Genomic DNA, 27,208 nt, shown 5'->3' with positions numbered 1-27,208 from the left:
CTCTCCGCTATTGTCCTCCCGTTCGACTGTTGTTGTGGCATTGATTATATGATGTTGTTGAAGAAAATGACTTCAGCGGTCTTTCGGTGATTTATTGCAAGCATTCTAGATTGATATGCTTTAAGAATATCCAGTATTATTACCGAAGCCGGTGAACCGTTTCTGTAATAGGTAAAATTTAACTGGAGTGCCGAGATTAGTGTCCGAGTTGTTTGATTGCCTTTCTGAATGATGTTTCTTTTTGTATTTTTCCTGAAACATTTCTAACTCAGACTGATGATGAGGCGATGAGTCGTGCATCGCAAAGTGAAAAGCCTCCGATTCCATTACGCATATTCCAAAAAGAGACCCACTGGTATCGTTTCCTGACCCGTGAATTGGATTACGGCACTTTGCTTTCCAAAGACGGCACTTTCGGTAAGGTGTCGGCCAAGCAAACCGACGACATGTTGGTCGAAATGGCCGATTTGGAAAACTTTATGCTGGAAATTAACCAACGCCAGCGTCGCAGAAGTATCTCCAGTTTGCGTGAAATTCGACTCAGCGGCAAGCATCGCTCGATTACCGAGCAGTTGTTGGAAAAATCACAGTCAGGCTTGCCGACCTGGTACCACTGGATCGACTACTGTTGTCAAGCAGTATCCACTCGTTCGGTGATACCGTTCGAAAGTCTCGGTTATCCAGATATGCACGGCTGTTATCCCAATTTGCCCCAACAAAAGTTGAAATGCTATCCAAACGCACTGCTGTAATGATGATAATCTTCATCTTGATAATCAAATCGGCTTGTTTGATTATTAATTGTTTGTAGGAACATGGTTGGTCATTTGCTTGAACGTTTAGAGTCGAATAAAGATTACATTCCCAAAGTAGTTTATGATCTTGATCAATTGGTGGCTACTCGTCGAACTTATAATACTTCAAGATTTATACTTAACAATGATATTGTAAAGTGAGATAAAATTTCATTCATATCTATTTATCTATCATTTGTACATGCACACACCTTTTTTTTGTATTTTTTTAATAAATAAATAATTTCAGACTTGGCAGGTCGAATTCTGATACTACTTCTTTGCAATTTGAATCGCGTTTCGAAGGTGGCAATTTACGCAAAGTGATTCAGGCAAGCAAGCATTATTATCTTCTTTTTCTTCTTCTTCTTTTTTCCGTGCTTTATTTTGAAATTTATTTTAATATTAAATATTTTATTTTTTCAGGTTGGTCCGTATGAATATGATCTGATCTTAACTCCGGATACCAATCAAATGAATGAATACTATCACACGTATTATTTTCAAGTGTCGAACATGCTGACTGAAATCAGCTACACATTGAACATCATCAACTGCGTGAAAACTCGCTCTTTGTACAATTCAGGTATTTTATTAGATTTATTGGAATTTATTAGATATTTATTAGATAGATGAATAAACAGATGAATTTTATGTTTCTTTTTTTTTTATTTGTTAGGCATGCAGCCGTTGGTATTTTCAGTCACGGAAGCACTGCTTGGTCGTCCTGGTTGGGTACGAATTGGAGGCAATTGTGTTTATTATAGGAATTTTTACTCGCGAGGGTCAAGCTCTGCAGCTGCCAAATCTTCTGAAACGATTACTTCTTATTACACAGCTTCGTTCAATGTTCACTTTCGCCATCGATACGACATTTGCTATTTCGCCTACCACTATCCGTACACGTATACAATGTTGAAGGTGTGAATTTTTGAACACAGTGGAAAAAATGAATACATACATATATGTGAACAGACCTTGGTGTGAAAATTTTTAATTGTTTTTTTTTTGTATATTTTTAGACACATTTGGTGAAAACGAATCAACTTTTGTCGTTGAAAAAAGATATCCACTTCAGAACGGATGTGATGTGCCACACTTTGTCCGGCAATCCGGTCATTTTGGTAACAGTTACTGAATTGGGTGATCGTATTCAACTGAAATCACGAGACATTGTTGTACTCTCTGCGCGTATTCATCCAGGCGAATCGAACTCGAGCTGGATGATGCATGGTATTATATACTACATATATACCAGTGTTAATTTAGCAATTTTTAATTTCGTTGTCTTTTCATTTCAGGAATGATAAACTATCTTATCAGCGATCATCCTTTCGCTAAGCTGGCTCGATCGAAATTCATTTTCAAGCTCATACCGATGCTTAACGTCGACGGTGTCATCAATGGCAATCACCGTTGCTCTCTGGCCGGCAAGGATTTGAATCGCCAATGGGTAGCCCCTGAACGATCCATGTATCCTTCCATATATCATACGAAAAATCTGATATCCTACTTGCATCGAATTGGTCGAACTCCTTTTGTAAAATTTGTTTTGTTAAATTTTCAAAACCAAATAAAATGTTTTTGATTTTTTTTTCATTTTCTTTAGGTGTACTGTGATTTTCACGGTCACTCTAGGAAAATGAACGTTTTCCTCTATGGCAACAATCCAAACTTATCCTGGTACACTGGTGACCGTTTGCAAAAGCATGGATTCGAATTTTATGTAAGTCAGTATGTTCGTTCGTTAATGGATTATGTAAATTTGTTTCGTTTCATTTAAATTCGTCTTTTGAAAAATGATCCTTTTTTATCCTTTTCAGCAATTTCCCGAAATTTTGGACGAAACATCAACAGCATTTGAACTGAAATATTGCGCTTTTACTATTAAAAAGAACAAAGAAGGATCAGCTCGTGTGGCAATTTGGCGTGATACTGGCATCAGCCGAGCTTACACACTTGAAGCTTCCTATGCTGGATTTGACACTGGTGGTTACAAGGTGATGAGCGTATACTGATTTCGATAAATTTATTCAACTTACTGATTTTGCAAATGATGAAACTATTTTCTTTTTCCAGGGACATCAGATTACAACTCGCGATTTGATCGAAATGGGCGAACAGTTTGTCGAATCATTGGTGCATTTGAAAAAGAGCGTCGAGCAAGGCAAATCACCCACCAGGTAAGCGTGGCACTTCAACATCGTGCGACAAATAATCATCGACTGCTTTTCGCCTTATTATTATTATACATTATATTGATAGTAGTAACTGTGTTTCAGACGATTTGAAATTGGCGCCGAACAGAAAGAGTAATTTCTTTATTTTATTATATTTATTTGCATTGTTATCATCGTCGTTGCTCATTTGTATTTAATATTCGGAAATGGTATAGGACCGAAACTGGGAGAAAGAAAAATTCTGTTGCAGTTGAGTGATGATGGTGGTAACAAGCAACAATGATGTATGTATGCGATGCAGGTGCATGCAATGATGAGTGTGTATTTTGTGTTGTCTACTGCACAATCATTACATGTATAATAACGGTATGACAGCGGCTAAATTTATCTTATATATCTATGGATTTTTTTAAAATATGTTTTTTAAAATATTTTCTACAGGAAAAGTATTTACTTATTTATCTACATTTGAACGCGCTATTTATCTACTTTTTTTAAAATATAAATACTGATTTTGTTTTTTATGTTTTGAATTGTTATTTTATCAGTCTCCAATCTTTTATGCAATTATCCCAGCACTTGTAGTCTGTACTGAGTTTGTAGTGAGTGCGCAACGATGATTTTCGAACGACGACATGCATATATATATATTATTACTTTTTTTTCTTTTTACAAAATCTGAAAAATTAATTATCTGCGTATGTATTTTGAGAATGTTTCGATTTGCATTTTTTAATTGTCCATTATCAACCATGCAGAAAATGTTACTGAAGCTTTGTTTTATTAAAAAAGAAAAGTGAAAAGCATTGATTGCATCATCACATTGATCCGTACGGTTCAAATCCGTACGTTGTTCTTCAATCAAATATTGGTGATTTTGACAATTTCCATTTTTTTTGTTTTGGAAAACTGTGCAAGTTTTTACTGTCGTTGTACAGTGATGATCGTTCGTATGAACTTTTTTTTTTCAATGACTGAATTAATTGTTGTGTAATTTCAAATTGTGAAATTTCAATTTGCAAATCATGTCAAGAAGCTCTTGAATTTTTGTCAGTCAATGTGTAATAACATGTCGATCCCCAAGGGTCACACTGTTTGACAAAGCTGACATGTTGGAAATGTGACGGTCACAAAATTGGAGACACAGCGTTGAAGCCCCGGTTTTGTTGGCGTTGGACAAATTTTTGCGCGACCTCTTCTGCTGTGCAAATAATGACGACGACAATGATGATGATGATGATGATGTGTGATAGGTGGTAACCTTTTTGTTGTATATATTCCAAACGTTCTACGAACTTCATCTGGATGCACTGATTTTTGTTTCACTAATTACAACTTTTCTCACTTTTGCACGTCGACGAAGAAGAATTAAGTTCGGCTGGTTGCCGGTGATGTCATGCAGCTTCATTTTGGACCGTACGCAGTGAATGCGCGCTAACCTTTAAAGTGCAACGACCCATATTGATCTGTTGTTGACGATAAGATTCAGGTGGAACACACGTCACAAAATGGATATTGTGCTGCTGATTTTAATTGCCTCCAATTGAAAAACAACCATCTTTTTTCTTTGTTAAATTTTATCGTTTAATATCAACTTGGCATGATCAATTTCTCATAGCACAACATCGCATACTGAAATGACGAAAGTGAAATGCTGTTAGTTGTTGTTTTTCTTCTTGTTAATGCTCTTTTATTATTTTTCAAAAATAGTCATTTTTATTTAAATTATATTCATTTTGCAATGCCGATATTAATAATAACTTACGGCATTTCTGTTATATATATATGCGGCTAAAGTAAAATTGGAACAAAGTGTTTTTTGCACAATGCGACTTGTGAAAATGGTAAAAATGGAATGATATTTTATTTTTAGCCACAGTATGCGGTATGAAATTAATATAATTGATGATACGAATAAAATGACATCTGCATGGGATATGCAGTTAGTTAATTTGTGATCAGCAGTAAAATGCAGTTTATCAATTTTGTTTGCATTCTTCGAATTGTTAGCTATTTTGAATATTTAGCTATCTATGTCAGCGTGTATAAGCAGTGAAAATTGAAGATGTGAAGTGGAAAATTAATTGAAAGAAGTAAAAATGGGACAAAGGCGCGCCAGTCAGTAATAGCACCTGAAGGAACGAACACAGAGTAAAGGCAACGGGAAACTGAAAGTCGCATTTCTTGGAAAATAAAAATGTCCTTGATATAGATAATGCAAACTGTACAAACTTGTTTGTATAATGTTTCAAAGACGGGTTTGTGGTGTGCAAATATGGTGGCAAAAGCATGTGAAATGTAGAGGAGGCCGGTCATGGCTGGTATGGGAATTGCCGAACGAGGTCAAGCTTAGTCGAATTGACCAATAACAATGTGACTGTACATTTCTCAGCCAATGGAATGGGGTGATTCAAAATGAAATCACTACTTCAAAAACGTGATATAGATTGTTCAGTAAAGACAGCTTAGCTGGACTGACATTGTCGCCTTTCTTCACGCTTCAACGTTCAATTTATTAACGCATTTGCAAATGATTCCTGGCATTACGGCAGAAGAAAAGGCTAAAATCGAGCAGGTATATCTTATTCTATTTTCATACTTTTATTCATTTTCATTTAGACGAAATACAAAAATTAACTCTGTCATTCAGAAATAATTCAGTTGTTAGAAATATTTTTTTTGTATTAATTAATTTATTGATGACAAATTGATTTTGGAAAATGAAAAGAAAAATTGAAATATGAAAACTTCAAATGGTGAAAACAATATTCCTACTGTTTTTCACGATGAAATTTCAAAAACATTTCAATTTACACCTTTGACACTTTTACTAGAGCTGAACTTTCACATGCTTTGTTACAAAAGAAAACCATCTTTCAGCACGCTGTTGAAAAAAGGTCTCGTTTTCGAACTGTCACTGACACACTGGTGAATCGTGTGTATATCAGTATAGTGCTTTTTTTTTCGTACATAAACATATGCAGCTAACTACGTGAAATGTTTTTTTTAATGAAATGCTGGAATTTCACCTACAGCATTTGCATATTGCACTGCTTTTGTTTTCACAGCTGACTCACACAAGCTCAGTGTAAAAAATCTATGAAAAAGCGTCTTTCTTACTTTTAATTTCTAAACGAAAGCAAGTACTAATTTAAAATGCATTCATTGATTGCTTTGCTATCATTTTAGAAATTCCTTTCAAATAAATACTTTTCACTTCTCAGTGAACATTTTTTTCAAATACATTTATCCACTCTATCTAGTCTGAAATGCGTATTTCGAGAAAAGTGTAAATTTATTGTTATATTTCTTTTTTGAATTGTTATACAATTTCAAGAAAACGGTATCTGTTTCCATTACATGGATTTTACACATTATGGATGGATTTATTCATAATGTATTTACTCACAATGGAATAGAATTATTAACAAGTAGATCTGAATGTATGTTATGCGATGAATTGCATTTCAACTTTCAAACTGCTCGCATTTATCATTGTGATGCATATATAGTTGGCAGAAAGTAAATTTTACAAATATACACAAAAATAACTGCATAATTTGCATTAAGGTTACTTTTAATGAAAACTAGCAACGCAAAGTGCATTGGTATTTACGATTACCGTGGCTCAGTGATAAGCATTTCATGTTTTGTTAATATTTGGTTGTCATTATTATTATTATTATTGTTTAAAACTGTGTTAGTATCATTTTTTTTAAATTAAACTTTTGTTGTAGTTCTGAAAATACTTACTTAGCGGTTTTTTAACACACAGATTGTTTGCAATTTTCAGCTTCGAAATGAACTGCCTGGTATAAGTCAAACAAAAATTAATGATGGCTTGATTTTGCGATGGTTGAGGAGTAATTTTTTTTTGAATAAATTTGAACTTTTCACAACTGACAGTTTATTTAAATGCTATTTCAGACAACTCGAATGATGTCAATGCAACAAGTGAGGCATTGAAGAAGGTATGACAACAAATAGAAGAACAACTTGCATGCAATTCAATTTATGCACTGACATACACGTACACGGATATGCGTTTTCACACGTTTATCATAATTTATTTAGCACCTCGTATTCAGAAAAGCTTGGGGCCTTGATGAATTGTTGACGAAATGGGAAAAGCCTGAAGTACTGTTGAAATACTACGGACATGGATTTCCAGGCTATGATCGTGAAGGCAGTCCAATTTTGTTTTCTCTTCTTGGCAATGTCGATGTTGAAGGTGGACGTTAACTGTTCCCTTGCCTGATGTGTTGATGCTTAATGTCCTTTTTGATCTACTTCAGGCTTGTTCAATTCCTGTCAGCCTCAAGATTTTGTGAAAATGAGCCTCACACATATTGAAGAAGCTCTTGCGAAAGCGGACGAAATTGCTAAGAAAGTTCAGTGCATTTGAAAATTAACATTGTTCAGTTTACATGAGTTGATTGGTTTAGAAAAGTATTCCATATGAACAGTTCTTACTGATAATCGACTTGGATAATATGAGCACATCTCACTATAAATTCAAACCTTTCACAAGCTCTTATTTGACTGTAATTACTTTTTTTACCGCTTACATAAACCCTACACTTTTCAGTGATATATTTCAGCTATTAGCTCTGTTTCAAGAAAACTATCCTGGTGCGTGTAAAAAGATAATTGTTATCCAAGGTAAGCAACATAACAATCATTGATGGATTGAGTTGATTTTATTTTGTGTTTCAGCGCCTACAATAGCTAAGATTGCTTTCAACTTATTAGGACCTTTCTTATCTTCTGAAACAGAACATCTGATCGAGATGCATTCAGGTACTTAACATTCAGGATTTGAAAAAATTAATCAATTACCTATTATTGTAAATAATATTCCATTTTTAGACACTTGGAAAGAATCTCTTTTTAACTACATCGACCCGGATAAATGGCCATTATACTGGGGTGGTAATATGAAGGATGAAAATGGAGATGAAAAATGCTCGAGCAAAGTAATTTTATATGGACAAAATATTAACTGTTCATCAATTAATTGTATATTTTTCAGATTGTCTATGGTCTGGGCCCAGTTCCAGATTGCTATAAATATGACATCAAAAATGATAAAGATACGTACACTGATGTGACAGTTTATGCTGGAAATAGTCATCTTGTTGAGTTGATGGTGGACAGTCCAGGCAGCAAGCTATAGTAAAAGGGGTTTTATTTTATCTTTACAATTTTTACTAAATTGCTTATATTAAGCTGGAAATATAAAACTGTGTCTGAAGACATCGGATTTGCTATATATTATTCTGATAGAGAAGATAACTCTGATATCAAGACGATGGAAAATATTTTTCCGTACATTCGCTTAGAGTGTTCACTAGTGCCAATTGAAGGATCAGTGACCTGTGAAAAGAAAGGAAAATGTATGCATAAATTGGTTTAATTTTAATTTTGTTTACCTAATTATTTTGTTTAAGATGTAGTCGAATTTGACAATTATTACAGTTGGTTTTCTGCGAAAGAATTATCTTGCATTGTGAAAGTGAACAACAATTCATGAAATCATCTTCAGAAGTGGAAATCATTTTCTCTCTCTCTCTCTTTCTCTCTCTCCGGAAAGTGTTGCACAGTTTTGTACAATAATAATGATATTAATAATAATGATGACCATATTTCAAGAATTTTCTTGCAATAATAAAGTATTCACTGAATGAGATCATTTTATCAAAGTTATGCAGTGGCAATTAGGATAAAAAGAAACATGAAATGATTGATTTTGGATGACTTTAATTTGTTGCAAACCAAGCAACCTTATGCTCTATTTTCGAACTGAAAAACAAGCAGTAACAAAAGCATATTCATAAGTGAAAAGTTTGTAGACTTTTCTGGAAAATGTTTTGTGTAAAAGCTTTTTTGCATGCAACTAACTGCATCGATATCTTGAAATAATAATAATAATAATAATAATAATAATAATGAATGGTAACATTGCCATTGTTTTTCTATTGTCATTTTAAAGCATACATCGTACTGTAATATTGTCTGCGAGAAATTAATATTTAATAAAATTTTCATTTCATATTTTTTCACAATGTTTTCATTGAATGAAAACAATCTTTTTAAGGTTTAAATTTTCTGAGTAAAACGTAAAATTTAAATTATAAATCACAATTTTTAATATTGGTTAATTATTGTTATGCTGACAGTGAAACATCGATGAACCAACCCATCGATCCTGCGCATTCAGCTTTATTGCAATGACAAAGAATAATAGAAAGAAGCGTGTTTTGCGCTAGCCAAAACTACTGTCTTATGAATTGATTTTGCTTTTATCATTCAACATTGTGATTGAATCCAAATAAAGTCCATGATTGATAATCAATATACAATAATTGTGTTTTGACTTGCAATTGACTGCTGCTTTTGCCATGGATGATGCAGTTTTATGAAATTTATTCATCGATTGTTTCGCTGTTTGATTAGTGTTACAACCATTGAATTTCGACTTATTCTACGCAGCGCAGTGTTTGGTGAAATAGTTTTTTTTTTCAAAAATTCAAAAATTATTCAAAAAGCAACTACCGATTGTTTCATTTAGATTCTAATTAGACAAGAAGTAAATAATGAAATGGAATTTCAAAAAAATGCTGGGTTGATTCAATCATGACGTTCATTGCTGCGTTCCTTTTAAATAATTCATTCGACGGCATATGGAAGCAAATCGAGTGCTGCTTTGCACCCTTTATACTGAAATGCGTTGAAGAAACATCGCAGCTTTAGAAAAGCAACTTCAAAATGAAAGCTTCACGTAAAATCTTCAATTTAACGTTCCCTTTTAAAATATATTTAAAAAAATTTTAAACTGCATAAATTAATCTAATAAAATCTGTGAAACTTGAATATCTTTAATTACAAAATTATCACAGCAGCCGATCAATGTTGTAGTGCGATAGCACGGAGTTTAGGGAAGTCGATTTGTTTAAGTATTTGAAAACTGTCACTGATTATTCAAAAAGTAATATTTGGCGCAAAATGGAATTCGTCTAAGCTAAAAGCGGGTAATAATCTTTTTGTTGATGATCCCAGAACCTGGGAGTCGTGATGTTGATTTATTGTTGAATGTCTTAGCGCGTTGAATTGTCAGTTCAGTTGTTGGAATCGATTCATTGGATTGTTATTTATAAATTTTTCCAGCAAACTGTTATGTAAATCAAATTTATGCACACAGTGAAGCAAAGTTTGAAGTTGATTTTATTTGGTAATGATGTGTAAGTTTTTTGAATTAATTTCAAATAAAAGCTGTCCACAAGACTTGTTAATCGTTGCCGAAGAGTAGCAGTTTTGAAAAGTGATGCGCCAGCCTTTCAAAACAGATGGCATCCGTTGTTGTCTGAATGTGGCAGTACTCTAATCGTCGAATGATCAATAATGTCCATTTTATACGCATAACGATTATTCTGCTGTCGAAAAATTATTGATTTCTCATTTCCTTCCCCTTTCCTGTCTGACGTTTCGATGAAGGAAATTTGACGGTCGTTGCATTGTTTTGCTCTCTTTTTATTCATGTATATTCCTACTCTGAGTTAACCTTTCTTTAACAGACAGCGATTATGTAATTTCTATTTACATTATAAATAGCAAAACCGATTTGACCATTATTAAGCATAAAACAGATTTCAGTATAACTAACATACATATACATGTATGTATGTATATTTGCATATATATATATATTTTTGTTTATATATGTAAATGCACACATGGAGGTGAAGCTGTTTTGAATAAGCTGATATGAATAATGCAACTTGTACACAAGGTTCGTGCTCGACTGCGATCACTTACTTCTTGGTCATTTTGGAGCAGGTCGATCCCATTGATCGTGTGTGTATGTGTATAAGCGGAGGGGGGGGGGAAGGGGCAGCTTGTAGGAATTTTTGGCTTCAGCTTTTGAAAGCGCGACTCTTTTCAAAGCCATCCGTCTTTTTCAACTTTTTCATGCTTGCAGAGCGGCAATTTCAAAAAAAGGCCGCGCCCTTAGCGCGCCATGCCTTGGGATTCGTTTCGTTGTAAGCCGCGTTCGTCGCGAAGCAAAGACGAAGCCAGCTCGGCTGCCGGCTGCTTTTCAAAAGCCACACTCGAATCACGTCAACGCAACTTGCCCAAAGAGATTTACCAAAAAATCAAAGAAGTAGACCAACAAGCGTCTACCTTGACATCATCTGCTTCTCAAGGGTTGTCGGCCAGAATTTTGGATCGGTAAGAAAAGCACAAATTTATCAAGCAAGCAAAAACGTACACGATCTTTTTTTGTGTGATGCAAATTTTGTGTCCGTCTATGTATGTATTGTGGTGCTCTTTTTGTCGCTGTTTTTTGTTGTGATGTGTTTGTACTATTTATTTTTATTATTATTATTATCGTGATTTTGTTTTTGTGCTGAAAAATTCTGCATATTAAAAGTTCATCACCTTCAGCTCTAGTTGCTTAATTGTACGACGTGTTTGCATTTTTCAAATGTTAGATCATTTGCAACATGCATTATTTTACGAACCACCATGCGATCGTCCCAGTCATATTTGCACGTATTTAAAAGAATTAATGTTCATCACTGTGCACATACATCTTGGCAAACATCAACAACCATCCTAATATATGCACACATGTTGCTATACTAGCACATGTGACAAATCGGTAAATTTTAAATGCGTTCATAAGATAGATATTTTTTGAAATACATTGAGATTTTTATAAAATTTTCAAATCCACTTTGCTATTCTAATTCTGTTTATTGAATTATTTCAATTATTACAACTTATACGATGTAAAATTAAACTATATTTTGTCGTAAAACTTTCTGTACTTTAATAATTGAAAATAATATAATATTTTTTAGCTGAATTGTATTGTTGCTTTTTAGATGAAATTCGAAAGTATTTATAGCTAAATAAACTGTTCGCGAAATTTCAACATTTTTAAATTTACAATTCTTGCATCCAAGTCAATAAATTTTCCAATACTTTTATAAATAATAAGATCAACATGTTCAATAATACAAGTAAGTATGTCGATGATGAACAGCCATTTTGAATTTTGATCTGCCGAGAATTGTAAGGTTTTGCAAGGATTAAATCCGGATGAACTAAATAATAATGTTAGTTCTTTTCTTTTTTTCCATTAAATAGCATTATTTTTGTTTTAGAAATTACCTTTTAAACTCCAATTAAATCAACTATTTTTAATTAAACCATTCTGCAGAAAATATCTTGAGATTTACTATCACTTTATGGATTTGCATATTTGTTGAATTACCCTTGAAGCAATACACTTTGCTCATTAACTTGGACTTTGCAGCTTTTATATTAATTAGATAGAAATGTTAGCTATCTTTTTATGGAAATTTTTCACTTTTAAATTTTATTTATGATAATAATGGACTGTGTTTATACACACAGTTGTGCAGTTAATGTAATTTGTAAATTTATCTTTAAATATAAATATTGAACAAATTTGTACCTATTTATTTCTTGCAAGTAAATAAATAAATAGATGGCGTTGCATTTGGAAATGTAAAGTATTTTCTCATACGTGCATTAAGTATTGGTCAAATCAAAGGTGCTGTTGAATTATGAAGAAATTTGTTGCTATTTATAGCCAATTTATGCTAGCTGCAATCAATCAATGAAAATTCACGTCTCGTTATGAATCTGAAAATATTGCAAAGTGGCAATGTCAAATAACGTTCAGCATGTTGCGTATCCTTTTCTACTTATGCTCTATAGCTTGTAGAAGAAATGTCTGTCATCAATGGTCTAGCTTCTTCTTCAGCGTACATCTATTTGATCTGCATGTGTTTCAGTAATTAAGAACAATATTTACAGTTCACTATTGATCTATTGGAATATGTTTGAAACTGTAATTACAAAACTTATAACTGATAAGTGAAAAAATTAGAATATTATTAGAATAGAATTGACATTTAGAAACGTTATACGCAATACAATTGCGAACATATTGCAATGAAAAGTTGATTGATTTGGACTGTTGAGAATTGTCATATTTCAAAACGGAACTCTACAATCATTCTGATTAGAATGAAATTATTGCTATATTTCAAAAAAGCAATGCTGCTTTGCTTAATTATGGGCATTGTCTAGTCGTTTAGGGTTCATTGTTTTTTTTTATAAATGAAAAGTTAATTCACTTTGAACATTCAATGCATCGAAATGATTGAAATGTTGTGCCATTTATAGTTTCTTTCAGTATTTCAATTTGAGTAATAATACTTTAATTTAGAAAAGAATAACAGCGTTCACTGTTTATAAAATTACATACATTCATTCTGTTGTAAATTTTATGCAATGTTGGTTCAATTTTGCATGCTGCAATACGAAACTTGAAAGAAATTATTTGATTATTATCTGTTTGCTTTTGTGATATGCGCGTAATGAATTCAAACAATTTTAGGTATGATTATGTTCAGCAGCTTCCAGATGGAAGAGAAAAGGTCTCAACTTGCCAGACATTAGAACTTATAAAAAAGCCAGCCCAAACGCTTGGCATATATTTGCGTGAAGGAAATGGTATTGACCGTGCTGATGGAGTGTTCGTCTCGAGACTTATGGAAGGCTGTGACGTAGAAAAGGCAGGTTATTTGGCTGCAGGAGATGAAATAATATCTGTAAATGATGTAAATGTGACGAGAATGAGCATTGACGATGTTGTGGTCATGATTTCCATTCCGCGGAGGTTGATTCTTAGAACAAGAAGTGACAAAAGAAATCCCTGTTGTCCAACCGGCGAGTCTTTGCCGACAAAAGCTGTCGATAAACCTGTGGCTATATTGAAACAAATTCCTAGAGATGATAGCAAAGAAAGCGTGATGACAGACGAAGGAAAGCCGTTGGCCTCGTCTCAGCCACTGACGACCGCACAAACGTCGCTTGGAACTAGAGCGAGAATGCAAAATTTGGAAATTGACGATTCTCAGAAAGCAAATCTGGGCATGAGACAGCCTCCACCGGTTATGAGGCAAAGCTTTTCTGGTAAAGTTTGTTTGGTGCCGGAATCCAGCTGTACAAAAGTCAATCCGCCTGTGCAGGATCAGGGTCCAAGTAGATCGCTTTCGGATCGGTGGAGCTATGGCCGTCAGCTTGCTATGCACAGTCCACGTTTGTTGGATAGCGAAGGGAGATTGATGCGGACGGAAAATTTGCAACTGTCGAATCCGAAGACTCAAAATGCGAAGCCAGTAAATGCTGCTGGCGATGGTTCGTTGTACAAAACAGCATACATAATGCCGCCAAAATTGCAAAATACTGCATTGTCATCAAATGATCCTAACTTAGTCAAACGGGAACGATATTCTTTAGGAGCTTTTGACTCGGCTTCCACTTCTTATAGTCATTGTTTTGTGCCTTCGAATTTGCCTGATGCTGCAAACACTGCCACAAATAGAATGCTGTACAGTCCTAGAAATGTTGCTTCTGATACTGAATCATACTGTAATGATCCAGCTAGCAGGTTCACGTCAGCCGGTGTCATGTCAAATCGACCAACGTACAGTAAAAATTATAAATCTCCAATTTGTCAAGAAAGCACGAGCGATGTATTCAAATCCAATTCCTTGCCACGTCGTCAAAACCGCCGTACTATACGATGGTCGAATGATGTTGCCACGAAAGCAGGAGAACGACTTCCGGTGCAGGGAAATTATGATGTTTCTGATTCGGATGGAGTAGTATCTGCTCCTGAAATACCTCTTTCCCCTGTACGCTATCCCGTTCACTGGGAACAGCCTGGTAAATGGATGCTGGAAAACGAATATTGTCATTTTCTGTTGTATTCGTAATGAAATCATTTTTAGGTCAGCGACATTCGGCAAAAACAATTGACGAAGTATTTTCCAGGGCCGAATATCAATCATGGTTGCAATGTTTCGACAAAAAACTGTCTTCCTCACCATTGAAAAGTGGAGACTCTTTTCAGACGAAGGTGTGAATTAATGGAAAAAAATTAATTCAATTTATTCTGATAGTTTGCGACTGTTGAATTGAAACATTCTATAGTTATTTTATTGCAACTGTAAAACAAATTTAAACTTTTGTTCATTTTTTTCAGCCCGCATACTGTGGCATTGATAGTGAACTGAGAAAAGGCTCAAAAAACCGTTCATCCAGTGTGCCGCCAAGAGGTCTTTTAGCTGCAGGAAGTTATGTACGCGGAGTGCATCCGCCAAATTACGAAACTTCACCGCAAAGTCGTCGTTTTCCGGTCGACATTTCTCCACTGCCCCAGAGACGATATCCATTGCAGCTTGCATCTTCCAACGTCGGTACGATGCTATTCAACGCGTCACCGACGGCTAGCGATTGTCCATCTCCATTTACCGGTTTGTTGGTGATACAAATTTTTGAAGGGCGTTCCCTTCGGGTCAGCAACGATATGGAAGAGCTTTACTGTGTAATTGAAGTCGACTGTGAGCATCGTGCTAGGACAGAAGTGAAAAATCAAGCAATGAAATTTCAATGGCGTGAATCTTTTGAAATTGACGTTTGGGAAAGCAAAATAATTGACCTTTATATTTATTCTTGGCATCCACAATTTCGTCACAAACTGAGGCATCGCGGTTCATTGCAGCTGCTCGATTCATTTCTTTTATCTAGTCTTATGGATAGCAAGGCTCAAAGTTTTGCTCTGAATTTGGAACCACGAGGTCAACTGTTTATTCGACTAGGATTTCTCAGCATGTTGCTGATGTACAGACGGCAACTGGCACTAAGGCCATCTGCATACTGGGGTAAGAATATCTGCATTTCTTATATGTGCATATTATGCATTTCTTAAACGCTAATTTTTTGAAGTAAACTTCATCAACAAACAGCTTTGCATAAATATTGTTTTTGAAAACTTTTTCCTATTAATTATATTGTTACTGCCTTTTTAAAAGTATCTTTTCTTTTGTTAAGGAATCCCCTTATCCATCTTGGTAGAAAGAGAAGCGACGGATTATGAAGTGCCTATTCTGCTTGTTAATTTGCTACAAGAAATTGAACGACGTGGTCTTAATTCAATGGGCTTATACGTTTTGAGTGGTTCAGTGGAGAAAAAGATGGCAATAATTAACGAAATTGAAAATAATCCTCTAAATGTCGACTTGAGTCCAGAATTCGTTCCTGACATTAATGTTCTTACAAGCATTTTCAAGGACTGGCTTTGTGCATTGCCTGAAGCGCTTGTGGCGAGCAGTACATACCAAACGCTTATTGATGCTTGGCGTGTCTGTTTACCGAATGATAAAGAGGGAAATTTTCGGCTTATATTTGGTGTACTTGACTGCCTTCCAAATGTTAATAAGGTATGCGCATATTCAGTTTTTTTAATTAGTTGTTTTCGTGAAAATATTCTCTTTTAAGTTTTAAAGACGACTGCTTTTTGTATACATTTCATTAGCGTATGGAAATATTCAAAAAAATTGTTTTTTTATTGAAAATACACTAACTTTTACTTTAAATTTATATAACTAAACACGATACAATTTCAAAAAATTTACAAAAAATTGAATATTAAAATTTCTTCATTTCAGTTATTCAGTTTTTTAACGGTGACTGAAAATAAGCTCTCTGTATATATGTAAGTTCTTGGAAATGTTACTAATGAAAAATCAATTTCTTATACAAAATGAGATTAATTATCATCAGAGTTAGCGCGTTCACACTTTATCTGTGAATGTTGAAGAGTGCATGCTAATACAAGCGCTTATTGGCGCTTAAAACGAATTAACGATCGCCTGTTTGAGCTAGATTTCCCAGACAGCGTTCAATTCAATTTAGCGGACCAAAAGTGCATTGATTACGCTGGATTACATGTCTATTTAGTTTTTGTTCCAAAAAGTCCAGTGTAGTGCTTTCAGTAGTGGTTTTCATCGACAAAATCTCTTCAAGCACTGGTTTTCATTAAGTCCCATTTGTCATTTTCTGTCAGCGCATTCACTAACTTGTATCTCTGAACAAATATAGAAGAAGACGTTCTGTTCAAATTGTTTCAATTCATTTTAATCATGCATTATTTGTGTGACTTTTCTCGAAAAATTTACCTGTCATTTTCAATCCATTTTACTAAAGATCAATTAATATTATTTTTTTATGATGAATTTTCTACCATGAAAAAATATTCAATCAATTCGAGATAAAAACAAAAAGAAAAAACTACACTATAAATATACAAAATAATTTCATTTTTTGTAAAATCAGTTTGAGGTTTTTGAATAATTTCGACACTTAGCTGCTCACTTTATTTTAGTGCACTTTAATCGTTGTCATGGATCATCTGAAAAACGTTTTATCGCAGTCGCCACACAATGGCTTGTCCGCTCACAGATTGTGCCGAATTTTTGGACCTCTGGTATTTTGCAGCAGTGTTGGGACGTCGACAAAAGCGAAATCCCATACGGTGAACCTTTTAGATCATAGATTAGCAGCTCGAATAATGGGAACTGTACTCGATCTCTGGCCATCAAAAATGAGTAATATTTTCTTATTTAGCAATTCAATAAAAGTGGACAAATGTTAGTTAATTTCTTTTTTCAGACAATTCGGACAGCAACGAATCAGAAAACAGTGTCATCAATTTATCTACCAAAGGTCCTGTCTCACTGATGAACATTTGCTGGAAGGGAAATCAAATTCCAGAATCCAACTGTTAGTTGATGCCAATGCGTTGCTGAATATTTTAAAAAATAATTTCATCTTCTGATACTCTCCCCAAGTCAAATGTTAATTGCAATTGCTGACTGTAGAAATTGTTCAAAATTAAAATTATTTGATTAAAAAATTATAAATTTTCTGTATGTAGCAGAGCGAAAAAGTAAGAATATGTATGCAAATGTACATGTGGAATGAGCGTGACCTGCAAAATATAGTGAAATTATTTGAGTGAATTCGAAACAACTTACTAGATGAAGTAATTCATTTATAGAATCATAAAAAATAATTTCATCTTGATTGATCATTTTAATATTCAGTTTTTCTTTTAATTTTTGACAAAAAGTTATCACTGAATATCATGCTGATGTTCAGACAAATTTTCTAATTAATTCTTATAAATTATCCATATTTGTAAAATAATTTTAAAAAATTAATTTTAAATTACATTAATATTAAACTTCTGTTAACAAAAAATGTATTATATTTTAAAAATAAAAAAAATAATGGTTGCAGTAAAATAAATAATACCTGCTTTGCAAATTTAATTACTGTAGCTTACTGTATTAGTGGCATATGGCAATTCTTTTATGACGTGTTGTGTCTGTTTTGTTCTTGTAATTGTAACTGTGGCATAGAAAATATTTTTCTTTTAATTTGTATTCAATTTTAACTCGACAACTTTTCATTTGTTTTCTGATTTGTTATTTTCACAGTTTTGTTTACTACTCGTTGGTGTTTTGTTATTGTTTATTAGCTTTTTTCGTGGCGCACCGTCAGGATGGGTCGGCGTCTCACATCCACTACTAAAGGCGGTCGTTATATGAATCCAGCTGATCAGGCTCGGAAAATAGCACGAAAGAGGGAACTAAAGAAAAACAAAAAGCAGCGATGGATGGTACGGCAAAGTGTTTTGCGCAGTAAAGATCCACAAGAAATAATCAAAAGTTTAGAAGCTTTGGACGCTGTTGGTAAGATTTTTTCAGCAGATTATTGCTTAGCAGTGTATTAATATAAAATAAATGAAGTTTTATTATTTATTTGCTTTGCCTATCAGTACGTTTGCATTCCTTCTTTTTGTTTGCTATCTCAAAAAGTAGTTTTTAAAAAGGTAGGTAGCTGTTTGCTACTTGTTTTGGACATTTTAAGAAAGAATTTAGACGAATTAATCATGTGAATTTAATAATCTTTTTAGTACAATGCGTTTTTTGTTATTCTAATTTATTACTTTGCTTTATTTTTAGAACTAAATTATGAAAATCCAACCACTCTCAATGAACGGGTTTTGCAAGACAAGCGAACCAAACTACGTGAGACGTTTTACCGTATATTGGGAATGTATAAGAAGATGAATGAAACTGAAAATTTGGCAAAGCTGAGGAAGTGAGTTATTTTATTTTATTCATATATTATATGTATTATAAATGCGTCAACATTATTTTTACACTTTTGTTTCTAGAATGCTCCATGATTATGAGGCCAAGCGACAATCGATGGAACAAAGCTATAGTACGTATTGCTTAACTTTTCGTTTTTTCAAACATAAAGCTGTTGTGAAATTTTGATGAGGAAAATGTTTTGTATTTGATTTTTTCCATTATAAGACCCAAAGACAATTTCATGTGTATTTGGAATGAATGCATTATAATAGAATTTTTGTTTGCAGTGGCGGCAAAGATTGCCGCTGAAATGGATCCATCGGAAATTCCGCTTCCGGAAAGTGAGCCATTGTTTAATGAAGGATTCAGAGGATATGATTTTCAGAATATTCCGACTTCTTCTGTAACCAAAATGTGAGCTCTCTTTGTGCGTTTTGTTACTGCATGAGTGTATTGTTCAAGGTGTAGACAGTAAAACATTTACTTGGTTTTTATTTCTAGGAATGTTCGGCTGCGAGGTCCAGGTATACCACCTCAACCTCCTCCCCATTATGACGCATATCGTAATCTAACTTTAACGATACCTCTGATTGATGAAGAACTGCAGTTGCCACCCTTTATTGTCGACGAATCTGATGAAGATGGTAAATTGGCAAATGTTCAATATTTTTTATTGATATTTTTGTATGCATGGTTTCGAATGTTTTGTCATAATGTCAGAATAATGAAAAAATATGCTATTTTGTCGATATAAAATAAATTTTCTACATTGTTTTGATTTTAGATCTACTAGATCCAGCACCAGTAGTAATTCAAGGTGGTCATGCTAAGCAAGCTCCACCACCACCGCCTCCGCCGCCACCCCCACCTCCACCATCTTCACAGTCATCAAATTTTTATTCGGCTCCTGCTTCACACAGTGATTTTTCCATTTTTTAATTAATTTTTTAAATTTAATTACTTGTACTTTTTTAGAAGAGCGACCACACTTATCGAAAAAAATGATTGGTCCTGTTGTTCCATCTTCAGTCAGTTCTAGGGAAAAGTATGATTTCGGAAATGCTCAGAATTGAGTATAGCTGTTTTTGAATTTTTAAAATAATTTTTGTATTTTTAGAAATCCATCTGTTGTATATTCTGGTGCGGTAATTCAAGCGAAGCCCCAGCTAAGAAATATGATGCAAGAAGCAATCCGACTTATACCGACTGCAGTTCGAATGAAGAGAGATAAGGAACAGCAGGGTAACAAAAATGCCAATGCAGCCGGAACTACTGTAGCAGGTTGTTATTTTTTAATGTTATTTTAAAGTTTTATAAATGTTTTTTACATGAAATAGATTTACGGTTTATTTTCTAACATTTAAAAAGATATATACGAATTTCAGAAACACCTGCAGTGGATGAATCTGCAGTGACAAAGGAGGCAGGCGATAAAGTAGGAGATGCCGCATATGAAGAATTTTTGAAAGAGTTGAAACAGCTGTTGTGAATTTCGATTAACGTAAATGGGAAGTAATGGAAACGTATTATTAATTAATTCTAATAATTTACTGTTAAAATTATGGATAAAATGATCGTATGGAGTAAAAGTTGAAACGAACACATTTTTGCTTTTTTATTTTACGTTGCAAAGTACATTACTCATTATTAGCATTAACTAATTGTTTCCTTCATGTAAAGATTACAACAATAGTGCTGGTATGTGAAGAAATGAAAAGCAGTAGAAGGTACAGTTTTCTAAGAGCAGAACATAATTTCAAACAAAAGGTATACTAATTGTGCACAATCAACCAAAATTAGCTTGCGTAGTTTAGGAAGCTGGAAATTTGATGAATACACACACAGCCTTCTTTTTATTTCATCGGCAGTATTTTGGTGAATCGACCGTATCTTGTAATGCAATTTCAATCTGACGCTGAAATAGTTGATGCAAATATAAAAACAAAATAAAAGATAAAACGTCGTATTTTTACTTGGCCATTCTTTATTCCGTTCGCTTTGACGTCATTCGGGAATCCATAATTGATATGCGAAGGAAACGGTCCAGAAGATTCTTTCATTTCGTACAGATTTGGATGGTCAAATGAGTTCCTTTGAGCATATTGCATTGTCGGAGTTGCGTGTGCAGCCCACGCTTTCACGGCACTTCCATTCTTGATGCTTTTGTTGAACACTTCCGAACCACTGCGACTGCGATAACGCTTCTGAAATATGCAAAATAAGCAATATTACCACGAAGCGAGCGAGTGAATGAATAATTTTAATTACCACTAGAACAGCTAGTGTGAGCAGTGCTGCGATTGCTAGTACACAGGCGATGATAACAATAACATAAGTGGGCAAAAGTGGCTTTTCTTCGGGCTCTTTGAATTCGCTCATCGTTTGACGAAGCTCACTCGAAATCTTCTCACCTGAGGAAATTATGCAAATTTTTCAACTCACTGTTACAAACACGTTGAAAACAATCGTCAGTACCGTTGAAAGCAATTGTCATCGGATCGACAGAGTAATCTCCAATTTGGTTGCCATTTTTCTTCAAATTGGCAATAAACTTTTCCAACAATGACAAAATAGGTTCAGTACGATTTATAAATACTGCATCACCTTGGATGTTGAGATGTTCAGGTCTAAAGTACGGTACTATTATACAGTGTCAAAACAATCTTACTGTAATGAAAAAATGAAGAAATTTTTTTTGATAATTTTGATAGATGGCAATTTGCACAGAACAGAATTCATTTCCAACAATACTTACTCAATATTTGTCACTTTGATTTCGGAAACTTTTTCTGGAATGATTGTATTCAGTATGTTGAACAACTGTAAAGATATTGGAACGAAGAAGATGAAGAAGAATTTTGGAAATGGTAAATTGTTTGAAATGCATACATACCCCGGATTGGATTTCGTTACTAACTTTTCTGAATTGCCATGATGATTTGTCCGTCAATGCATCATCCCATTCGATGTTACCAATGGCCAGATTCCATTGAATGCGATCTGCATTTTCAACGTTCGTAGTGATCATTACAGCGTCGGTTGTGTATTCAATTTCGACTTCTTCATCTGGCTTCAAACTTGTTGTCGACTGTTTTTCAGTCGAAGTTTCAACGATTTCAGTGGTCAGATGGAAATTTTGTTCGTCACCAGATTCAGGCACGTCGGTAATTTCAGCAGTTATATATTTAGTGCTGTGGACATTTTTGAACGGCTCTATAAAAGGTGTTGTTTCAAACTGCATAAAACTGTCTTCCACTACGGAGTGAGTTGTTGTCTCCATTTCTATATCTGCTACTGTTGGCAAATTAATTTGTTCAGTTGTTTCGGAAGTAATTTCATCATCAGCATCACCTTTGAAAATTATTTGCGATTCTGTAATCAACGTTTCAGGGTATTCATGCAGATCAGTAGTTTTGGTTTCGACCGCTTCACCAGTCCACAGTACTGCAGTGCTTTGTTTTTCAAACTCGTCAACATCGACCTGAGGTGAAATATATTTTGTGAAAATTGCATCACTTGTGGTCATTTTATTTGTCATCATTTCGTAATTTTCAGTTGAAGTGGACTTTGTCGTTTCTGTTTCAACTGGCAAATATTCAGTTGCATTTTTATGAATATTCACATTTGTTTCAGGTGCATTCGTTGGAGAAATTGTTTCGTGTTTTTCTGATGCTGCAAATTCGTTTGCCGTCTCCACAATGGATGTTGTTAGCTGGTTGTTCAAATCAAGCACGTTTTCGGTCGTAAAGTCTTCGATTGCTTCATCTGCACTGGATATGGTAGCTTCCGTTTGAATCACCGTAGATGCAGGAACAATATTCGCATCTATTGTTGCAGTATCAGTGGGGCTTTCGTTCGATTCATCAGTCATTTGAGCATCATCCACTGTTTCCGTATCACCGACCAAGGTGCTTTCAGGTATGTTTGTCATTTTTGTATTGCTTTCTTGAATATGTTGTTCATTTTCTGCATTACTTGGTTCTGATATATTTGTAACATCTAAATGTTACCAGTGTTGAGATTAATAATTTTTTTCTTCAATTTTCACATAATTCCTACCTTGGACAACAGTAGTTGTTTCATATTCGGTTAGATTGAAAAATTGTTCAGATTCATAAGTTGCATTTGTTTGTGTATTACCTTCCAAAATAGCTTCTTTTTCTTCATCAGATTGCATGTCATTTTCCAGTTGTGCAGTGGTTTCGGTAATTATCGTTGTAGTGGTTTCTTCGGTCATATTTTCTTCTTTTTCTTCTATATACAAAATATTTGTAACACGATAAATTCATTTTTAAATAATAATTATTATTACCTTGAAGTGGGTTATCGTCCACAGTATGGGTTTGGATAATTTTTGGTTTCTCGTGAAATAATTCTTCATCGGATGCGAATGTTTCTTGTTGCGTTTGCTGTTCTTCATTCGGCAGATTTGCATTCTCTTCAGGCAACGTTTCAACGTGGGTTTCATTTAAATGCTCATAATTTTCTTCAATTGTTGTGATATTTTGTTTGTTGACTGCTACTGAAAATTGTTTATCAGTATCAGCATCTGCAACTGATTTGTCTTCTGTTGGAATTGATTCAGGTTGCAATTGTATGTTGGTTTCTCCATTTTGTGATATTTGTGTTGTTGATTCAAATGGTATTTGGAAATGTGATGATCCATTTTCTATTTTTTCATTTTCATCTTTAACCAAATGATCTTGTATATTTTTGAAATGATTTTCATCGATTGGCGTTTGTTTCTGTCGTTGATCGTCATTTGGTGATGGAAGTGGTGGTGATTGTTGTTCATTATCAAAATGTTCCCCAGAAAAATAAAATGACTCAATATTTGGGTTCACTGGATGTGATTTTTGCTCCTCTTCTGGTTCGTAAATGCTTGGAATATTTTCCTTAATGGTAGCATTCAACGGCAGCAGAAATTCATTTTCAACAGGAGCAGAGTTTTCCATTTCCATTTTGTTTTCTGCTTCTTTGTTGCCTGGTTCCATCGATGGGATTGGTTCCATAGCACTAGTAGGGTTTTGTGAATTTTCATCATGCTGAGTCTCTTCTGGTTTGTGGGTAGTGGATATATTTTGTATTGATTCATCATAGTCGTTGTTGAACGATGTCAAATCGTCATTTCCAAATTTTATATGAACTGCGGTAGGCAAGGCTGTAAATGGTATTTTAATTTCACCTAGCGAAATTTCACTGATTGCAGGTTGAGGTGGGTTTGAATTTTTGTCTTCAGTTTTAATGTCCTCTAAAAATTCAGAATGGATGATGTTTCGTAAGTGTTGTTTGAATATGCATTTAATTATTACCATTGAAAATTGTACTTTGTATTGTGGGCTCTGCTGTTGTTTCATTGCTATTTGATACCGAATCTTCATTATCTTCATCAGATTGTTCATTGTCATTTGGCACCGGGTGTTCTGAAAAATTTTTACTGTCTTATTATAATTACTGTGATAGTTGTAATGGTAAAAATACCGTTGTGTATGTTTTCAATTTTTCTTTGGTCATCCAACTGTTGCAGTATTTCATGCAAATTTGGACTGTCTTCTATGATTTTTCCTGAAATTTTCATTTTAATAAAATTATGTTTATTTTTTAAAGTTAAATATACTGTTTTCGTCATCATCAGTCGTATCGTCTTGATCCTGGTGATTTGATTGGGCAGTTTCCAATTTCAAAATTGAATTAACGGTCACTTGATTGAACTGAGGTATAGTTGTGGTGGTAGGTTCGTTAATTTCTTGTGCTTGATGTTGTTTTGCTGAATTTGAACGTTCATTGTGAAATTCAGTTGCAACTGGGTGTTCTGTATGTTTGGCGTCACTTTGCGAGCGAAACATTTCCAATTCTGGCTGCATATTCAGTAGTTGATTTGCAATGTTGGAAGATATGAAATTTTCTGAAAATGACAACGGCCTACCGCCGACCACTGAATTGTAGGCGTGCAAAAATAGGTTTGCCAGATTTTGCATTGGAGCTTTGCTATTTTCTGTTGGTTCGTGGAAAATCTGAGCAGTTTCGTTTTGAAGAAGATTATTCAATGTGGCTTCGAACGTCTCACCAAGCTGTATCATTTCCTCTTGACTCAACGGTGTAGTATGTCTTTGTTGATTGATCTGATTCAACGCATCCGCAGCACGACTGTATTTGTCGAAAAGTAATTTTACCAAATCTTCTTTCGAATTCATCCAGTTTGTTTGATCACTAATAGGTTGATCGTTTTTGATAGCGCTGGCTTGTTTAGCTGCTGTGTACAATTGATCATGTTCAGATGTAGCTGTCTTTGTAAGACCGTGCTGATTTGTAATTTTCGTATCATCGATCTTACCATGTCCAACTGTATGCAGATCTCGTGAGACTTGAAACGTTTCTGGAAATTTATTACATTGAAACGATTATTCAAAACTGCAATAAAGCAGTATTTATTGCAAAAATTTATTTGAACAGAAATTTAATATTTTAAATTGCTGACCTTGTACTGTTGTTGAAAGTTAACTTTCAGTGGCTACTAAAGTTTGTAATTTAATCTATGCAGAATCTGTGGCGATGAAGAATCTAATTTTCACATCATTTCTCCACTTTGGGTATTTTCAAATTTAGAGCATATGTAAAGGGGCGATCCTATCGGTGGTGTTCAATATTAAATTTTCGAAAAAGAGAATTTAATTCAGGTTTTTCTCGATCTTTAAAAGCGGACAAAGAAGTTTGCACTCCTCGAATAGTTGACAACAAGATACAGTTAGATGCAGGCAAATGGAACTGTTTCACTTTTTCTTGTAATTATTCATGTCAGCAGTTTCTTTAATATTACATTTTATATTTATTTTTCCCAACCAGTGAATTTTACCAAATGCAATTGGCCGGTTCTGTTTAAAATTGTGTATATATGTTGTGTATATTGTATGAAACCGGATAACTTTGATATGTTGAAAAATGCTTCATATTTGATGAGCTTTGTTTTGCGTGTTATCTCTGAACTAAAGGTCTTTTCTGTATCATTTTGTAAACTGACTTGTCATTTGAAAAACCAAACGGAAAAAGCACGTCACCAGCTTCCTTCTGGCTGGCATACGGCGGAAAGCAGATGTTTTCAAACGAGGTCAATGAAGCGGTGTTTGGGGCCCCAGGGAATGCTTACGTATTCAAAAACATGTGACCTTCACAAAATAAAGGACGTTTTGCGTGCAGCCGTGAATCATTATTCATTGATGCCCATTTTTGCACAAACAACATACAATGAGCAACAAATTATTGCTTTAATATTAAGATATTCATTATTTTTGCCTTTGTTTTTTGTTTTTTCTTTTTAAATTTGGCTTTTGCAAAGTAATTTAAAAGAAAAGCATTAAAACTGCCTGCTGATGAAGCTGCTACATTTCAGCACACTTCTAATAATAAACGTGGTGAATTTTTCATAACGAAATATACAACTCTCTCGTATTGTTCTTAATTATAAATTGTCGTCATTGGTCGAATATAGAACTGTTGTTGCTATAAATAAAAAATGGCTTGAAGATAAATTTTATCATATTTTTTAAAAGTAACGGCACAATTGCAAATTATTTCAAAAGTAATCAACTAGAATACTTTATCATGAGACACGTTCCTTAAGGTGATTTTAAACTTGAGTCTATTTCAGGAGTGGTTGTCATTTTGAATCACGTCAACAGTTTAAATTCTATTGAAATTACAATGAGAAATTTGAGCACTCTTCATTTTGCAACAATAATTTATGAATGCATTTTATTCGAAAAGCATTTTTCAACCCACTTGTAATGCAAACAGTTTCTTTCAAATTTAAAAAGATGTACTCGAACAAAGAGGAACTGTAGCTTAAATCAATTTTGATGTTTGTTCTTTTTGAATTAATTTTCAAGCTTTTCTCATTTTACGGCTCTTCCCAATCGTATAAGGTTACTTGAAAACTGAATTTTATATAAAAGGAAAAATGTACATCCTATTTATTTATTTTTTGGTTTTTTTGCATATGCACGCTCAAAAGTACATACATGTATATTTATTTATATCTTGTAATTTAGAAAAAATCAAAAGATTTATAAGACATATTAATAATAACATTGTTGCAGTCTCAGAATTGACTGAGCAGATATTCCAATGTGAAACTTTGTCGAGCACTTTGAAAAGCAGCTCACTTTTTGATTTAGAATCAATCTTCAAC

General features: G+C 34.1%; 5 protein-coding genes across 5 annotated transcripts; 3 read left to right on the top strand and 2 right to left on the bottom strand.

Moving 5' to 3' along the window:
- Positions 1-287: 287 nt before the first annotated feature.
- Positions 288-3,110, top strand: Tsp_05381 (cytosolic carboxypeptidase 1). Its single transcript, XM_003371660.1, has 11 exons — positions 288-748; positions 812-952; positions 1,045-1,117; positions 1,221-1,380; positions 1,474-1,715; positions 1,817-2,027; positions 2,096-2,334; positions 2,404-2,553; positions 2,618-2,794; positions 2,874-2,977; positions 3,077-3,110. Exons 1-11 carry the CDS (start codon positions 288-290, stop codon positions 3,108-3,110), a joined length of 1,992 nt encoding a protein of 663 aa, XP_003371708.1.
- Positions 3,111-4,060: 950 nt separating this feature from the next.
- Tsp_05382 (protein hunchback) lies at positions 4,061-4,382 on the bottom strand. Its single transcript, XM_003371659.1, is given in 2 exon segments — positions 4,061-4,284; positions 4,301-4,382. The coding sequence occupies 2 exon segments, from the start codon at positions 4,380-4,382 to the stop codon at positions 4,061-4,063; spliced, it is 306 nt and encodes a 101-aa protein (XP_003371707.1).
- A 472-nt stretch (positions 4,383-4,854) lies between these two features.
- Positions 4,855-8,507, top strand: Tsp_05383 (putative retinal-binding protein). The gene is made up of 12 exons (XM_003371658.1): positions 4,855-4,916; positions 5,435-5,549; positions 6,312-6,417; positions 6,902-6,945; positions 7,049-7,205; positions 7,270-7,364; positions 7,576-7,636; positions 7,691-7,774; positions 7,844-7,950; positions 8,007-8,149; positions 8,204-8,370; positions 8,425-8,507. The coding sequence occupies exons 1-12, from the start codon at positions 4,855-4,857 to the stop codon at positions 8,505-8,507; spliced, it is 1,224 nt and encodes a 407-aa protein (XP_003371706.1).
- A 2,484-nt stretch (positions 8,508-10,991) lies between these two features.
- On the top strand, positions 10,992-20,512 carry Tsp_05384 (putative Rho GTPase-activating protein syd-1). Its single transcript, XM_003371657.1, has 13 exons — positions 10,992-11,203; positions 13,410-14,743; positions 14,809-14,936; positions 15,063-15,741; positions 15,911-16,299; positions 16,528-16,574; positions 17,357-17,466; positions 17,531-17,641; positions 18,478-18,615; positions 18,889-18,954; positions 19,311-19,437; positions 19,525-19,667; positions 20,409-20,512. The coding sequence occupies exons 1-13, from the start codon at positions 10,992-10,994 to the stop codon at positions 20,510-20,512; spliced, it is 3,588 nt and encodes a 1,195-aa protein (XP_003371705.1).
- Positions 20,513-20,881: 369 nt separating this feature from the next.
- On the bottom strand, positions 20,882-26,048 carry Tsp_05385 (ubiquitin-conjugating enzyme E2 1). Its single transcript, XM_003371656.1, has 13 exons — positions 26,042-26,048; positions 24,641-25,399; positions 24,505-24,588; positions 24,336-24,446; positions 24,209-24,274; positions 23,336-24,184; positions 23,083-23,277; positions 21,917-23,004; positions 21,779-21,843; positions 21,466-21,650; positions 21,292-21,434; positions 20,997-21,227; positions 20,882-20,938 (listed from the first exon to the last, which is right to left on the bottom strand). Exons 1-13 carry the CDS (start codon positions 26,046-26,048, stop codon positions 20,882-20,884), a joined length of 3,840 nt encoding a protein of 1,279 aa, XP_003371704.1.
- Positions 26,049-27,208: the final 1,160 nt, after the last annotated feature.

The sequence above is a fragment of the Trichinella spiralis genome (assembly GCF_000181795.1).
Source record: "Trichinella spiralis strain ISS 195 chromosome Unknown Scfld9, whole genome shotgun sequence".
Lineage (NCBI taxonomy): Eukaryota > Metazoa > Nematoda > Enoplea > Trichinellida > Trichinellidae > Trichinella > Trichinella spiralis.
This window is presented reverse-complemented; position numbering and strand designations above follow the sequence as displayed.

Excerpts from the sequence above, each read along its gene's own strand:
- Tsp_05381 (XM_003371660.1), top strand. The coding sequence starts at position 288 with ATGAGTCGTGCATCGCAAAGTGAAAAGCCTCCGATTCCATTACGCATA. Across the intron at positions 953-1,044 it reads CTTAACAATGATATTGTAAA|ACTTGGCAGGTCGAATTCTG; the intron begins GTGAGATAAAAT and ends AAATAATTTCAG. Across the intron at positions 2,335-2,403 it reads GAATTGGTCGAACTCCTTTT|GTGTACTGTGATTTTCACGG; the intron begins GTAAAATTTGTT and ends CATTTTCTTTAG.
- Tsp_05382 (XM_003371659.1), bottom strand. The coding sequence starts at position 4,382 with ATGAAGCTGCATGACATCACCGGCAACCAGCCGAACTTAATTCTTCTT.
- Tsp_05383 (XM_003371658.1), top strand. The coding sequence starts at position 4,855 with ATGCGGTATGAAATTAATATAATTGATGATACGAATAAAATGACATCT. Across the intron at positions 7,637-7,690 it reads AAAGATAATTGTTATCCAAG|CGCCTACAATAGCTAAGATT; the intron begins GTAAGCAACATA and ends TTTGTGTTTCAG. Across the intron at positions 8,150-8,203 it reads AGTCCAGGCAGCAAGCTATA|CTGGAAATATAAAACTGTGT; the intron begins GTAAAAGGGGTT and ends GCTTATATTAAG.
- Tsp_05385 (XM_003371656.1), bottom strand. Across the intron at positions 24,275-24,335 it reads ACAAAGTACAATTTTCAATG|AGGACATTAAAACTGAAGAC; the intron begins GTAATAATTAAA and ends CTGAATTTTTAG. Across the intron at positions 21,651-21,778 it reads ATCAAAGTGACAAATATTGA|ACCTGAACATCTCAACATCC; the intron begins GTAAGTATTGTT and ends ACCGTACTTTAG.
- Tsp_05384 (XM_003371657.1), top strand. The coding sequence starts at position 10,992 with ATGCCTTGGGATTCGTTTCGTTGTAAGCCGCGTTCGTCGCGAAGCAAA. Across the intron at positions 14,937-15,062 it reads GAGACTCTTTTCAGACGAAG|CCCGCATACTGTGGCATTGA; the intron begins GTGTGAATTAAT and ends CATTTTTTTCAG. Across the intron at positions 16,575-17,356 it reads AATAAGCTCTCTGTATATAT|CAGTGTTGGGACGTCGACAA; the intron begins GTAAGTTCTTGG and ends GGTATTTTGCAG.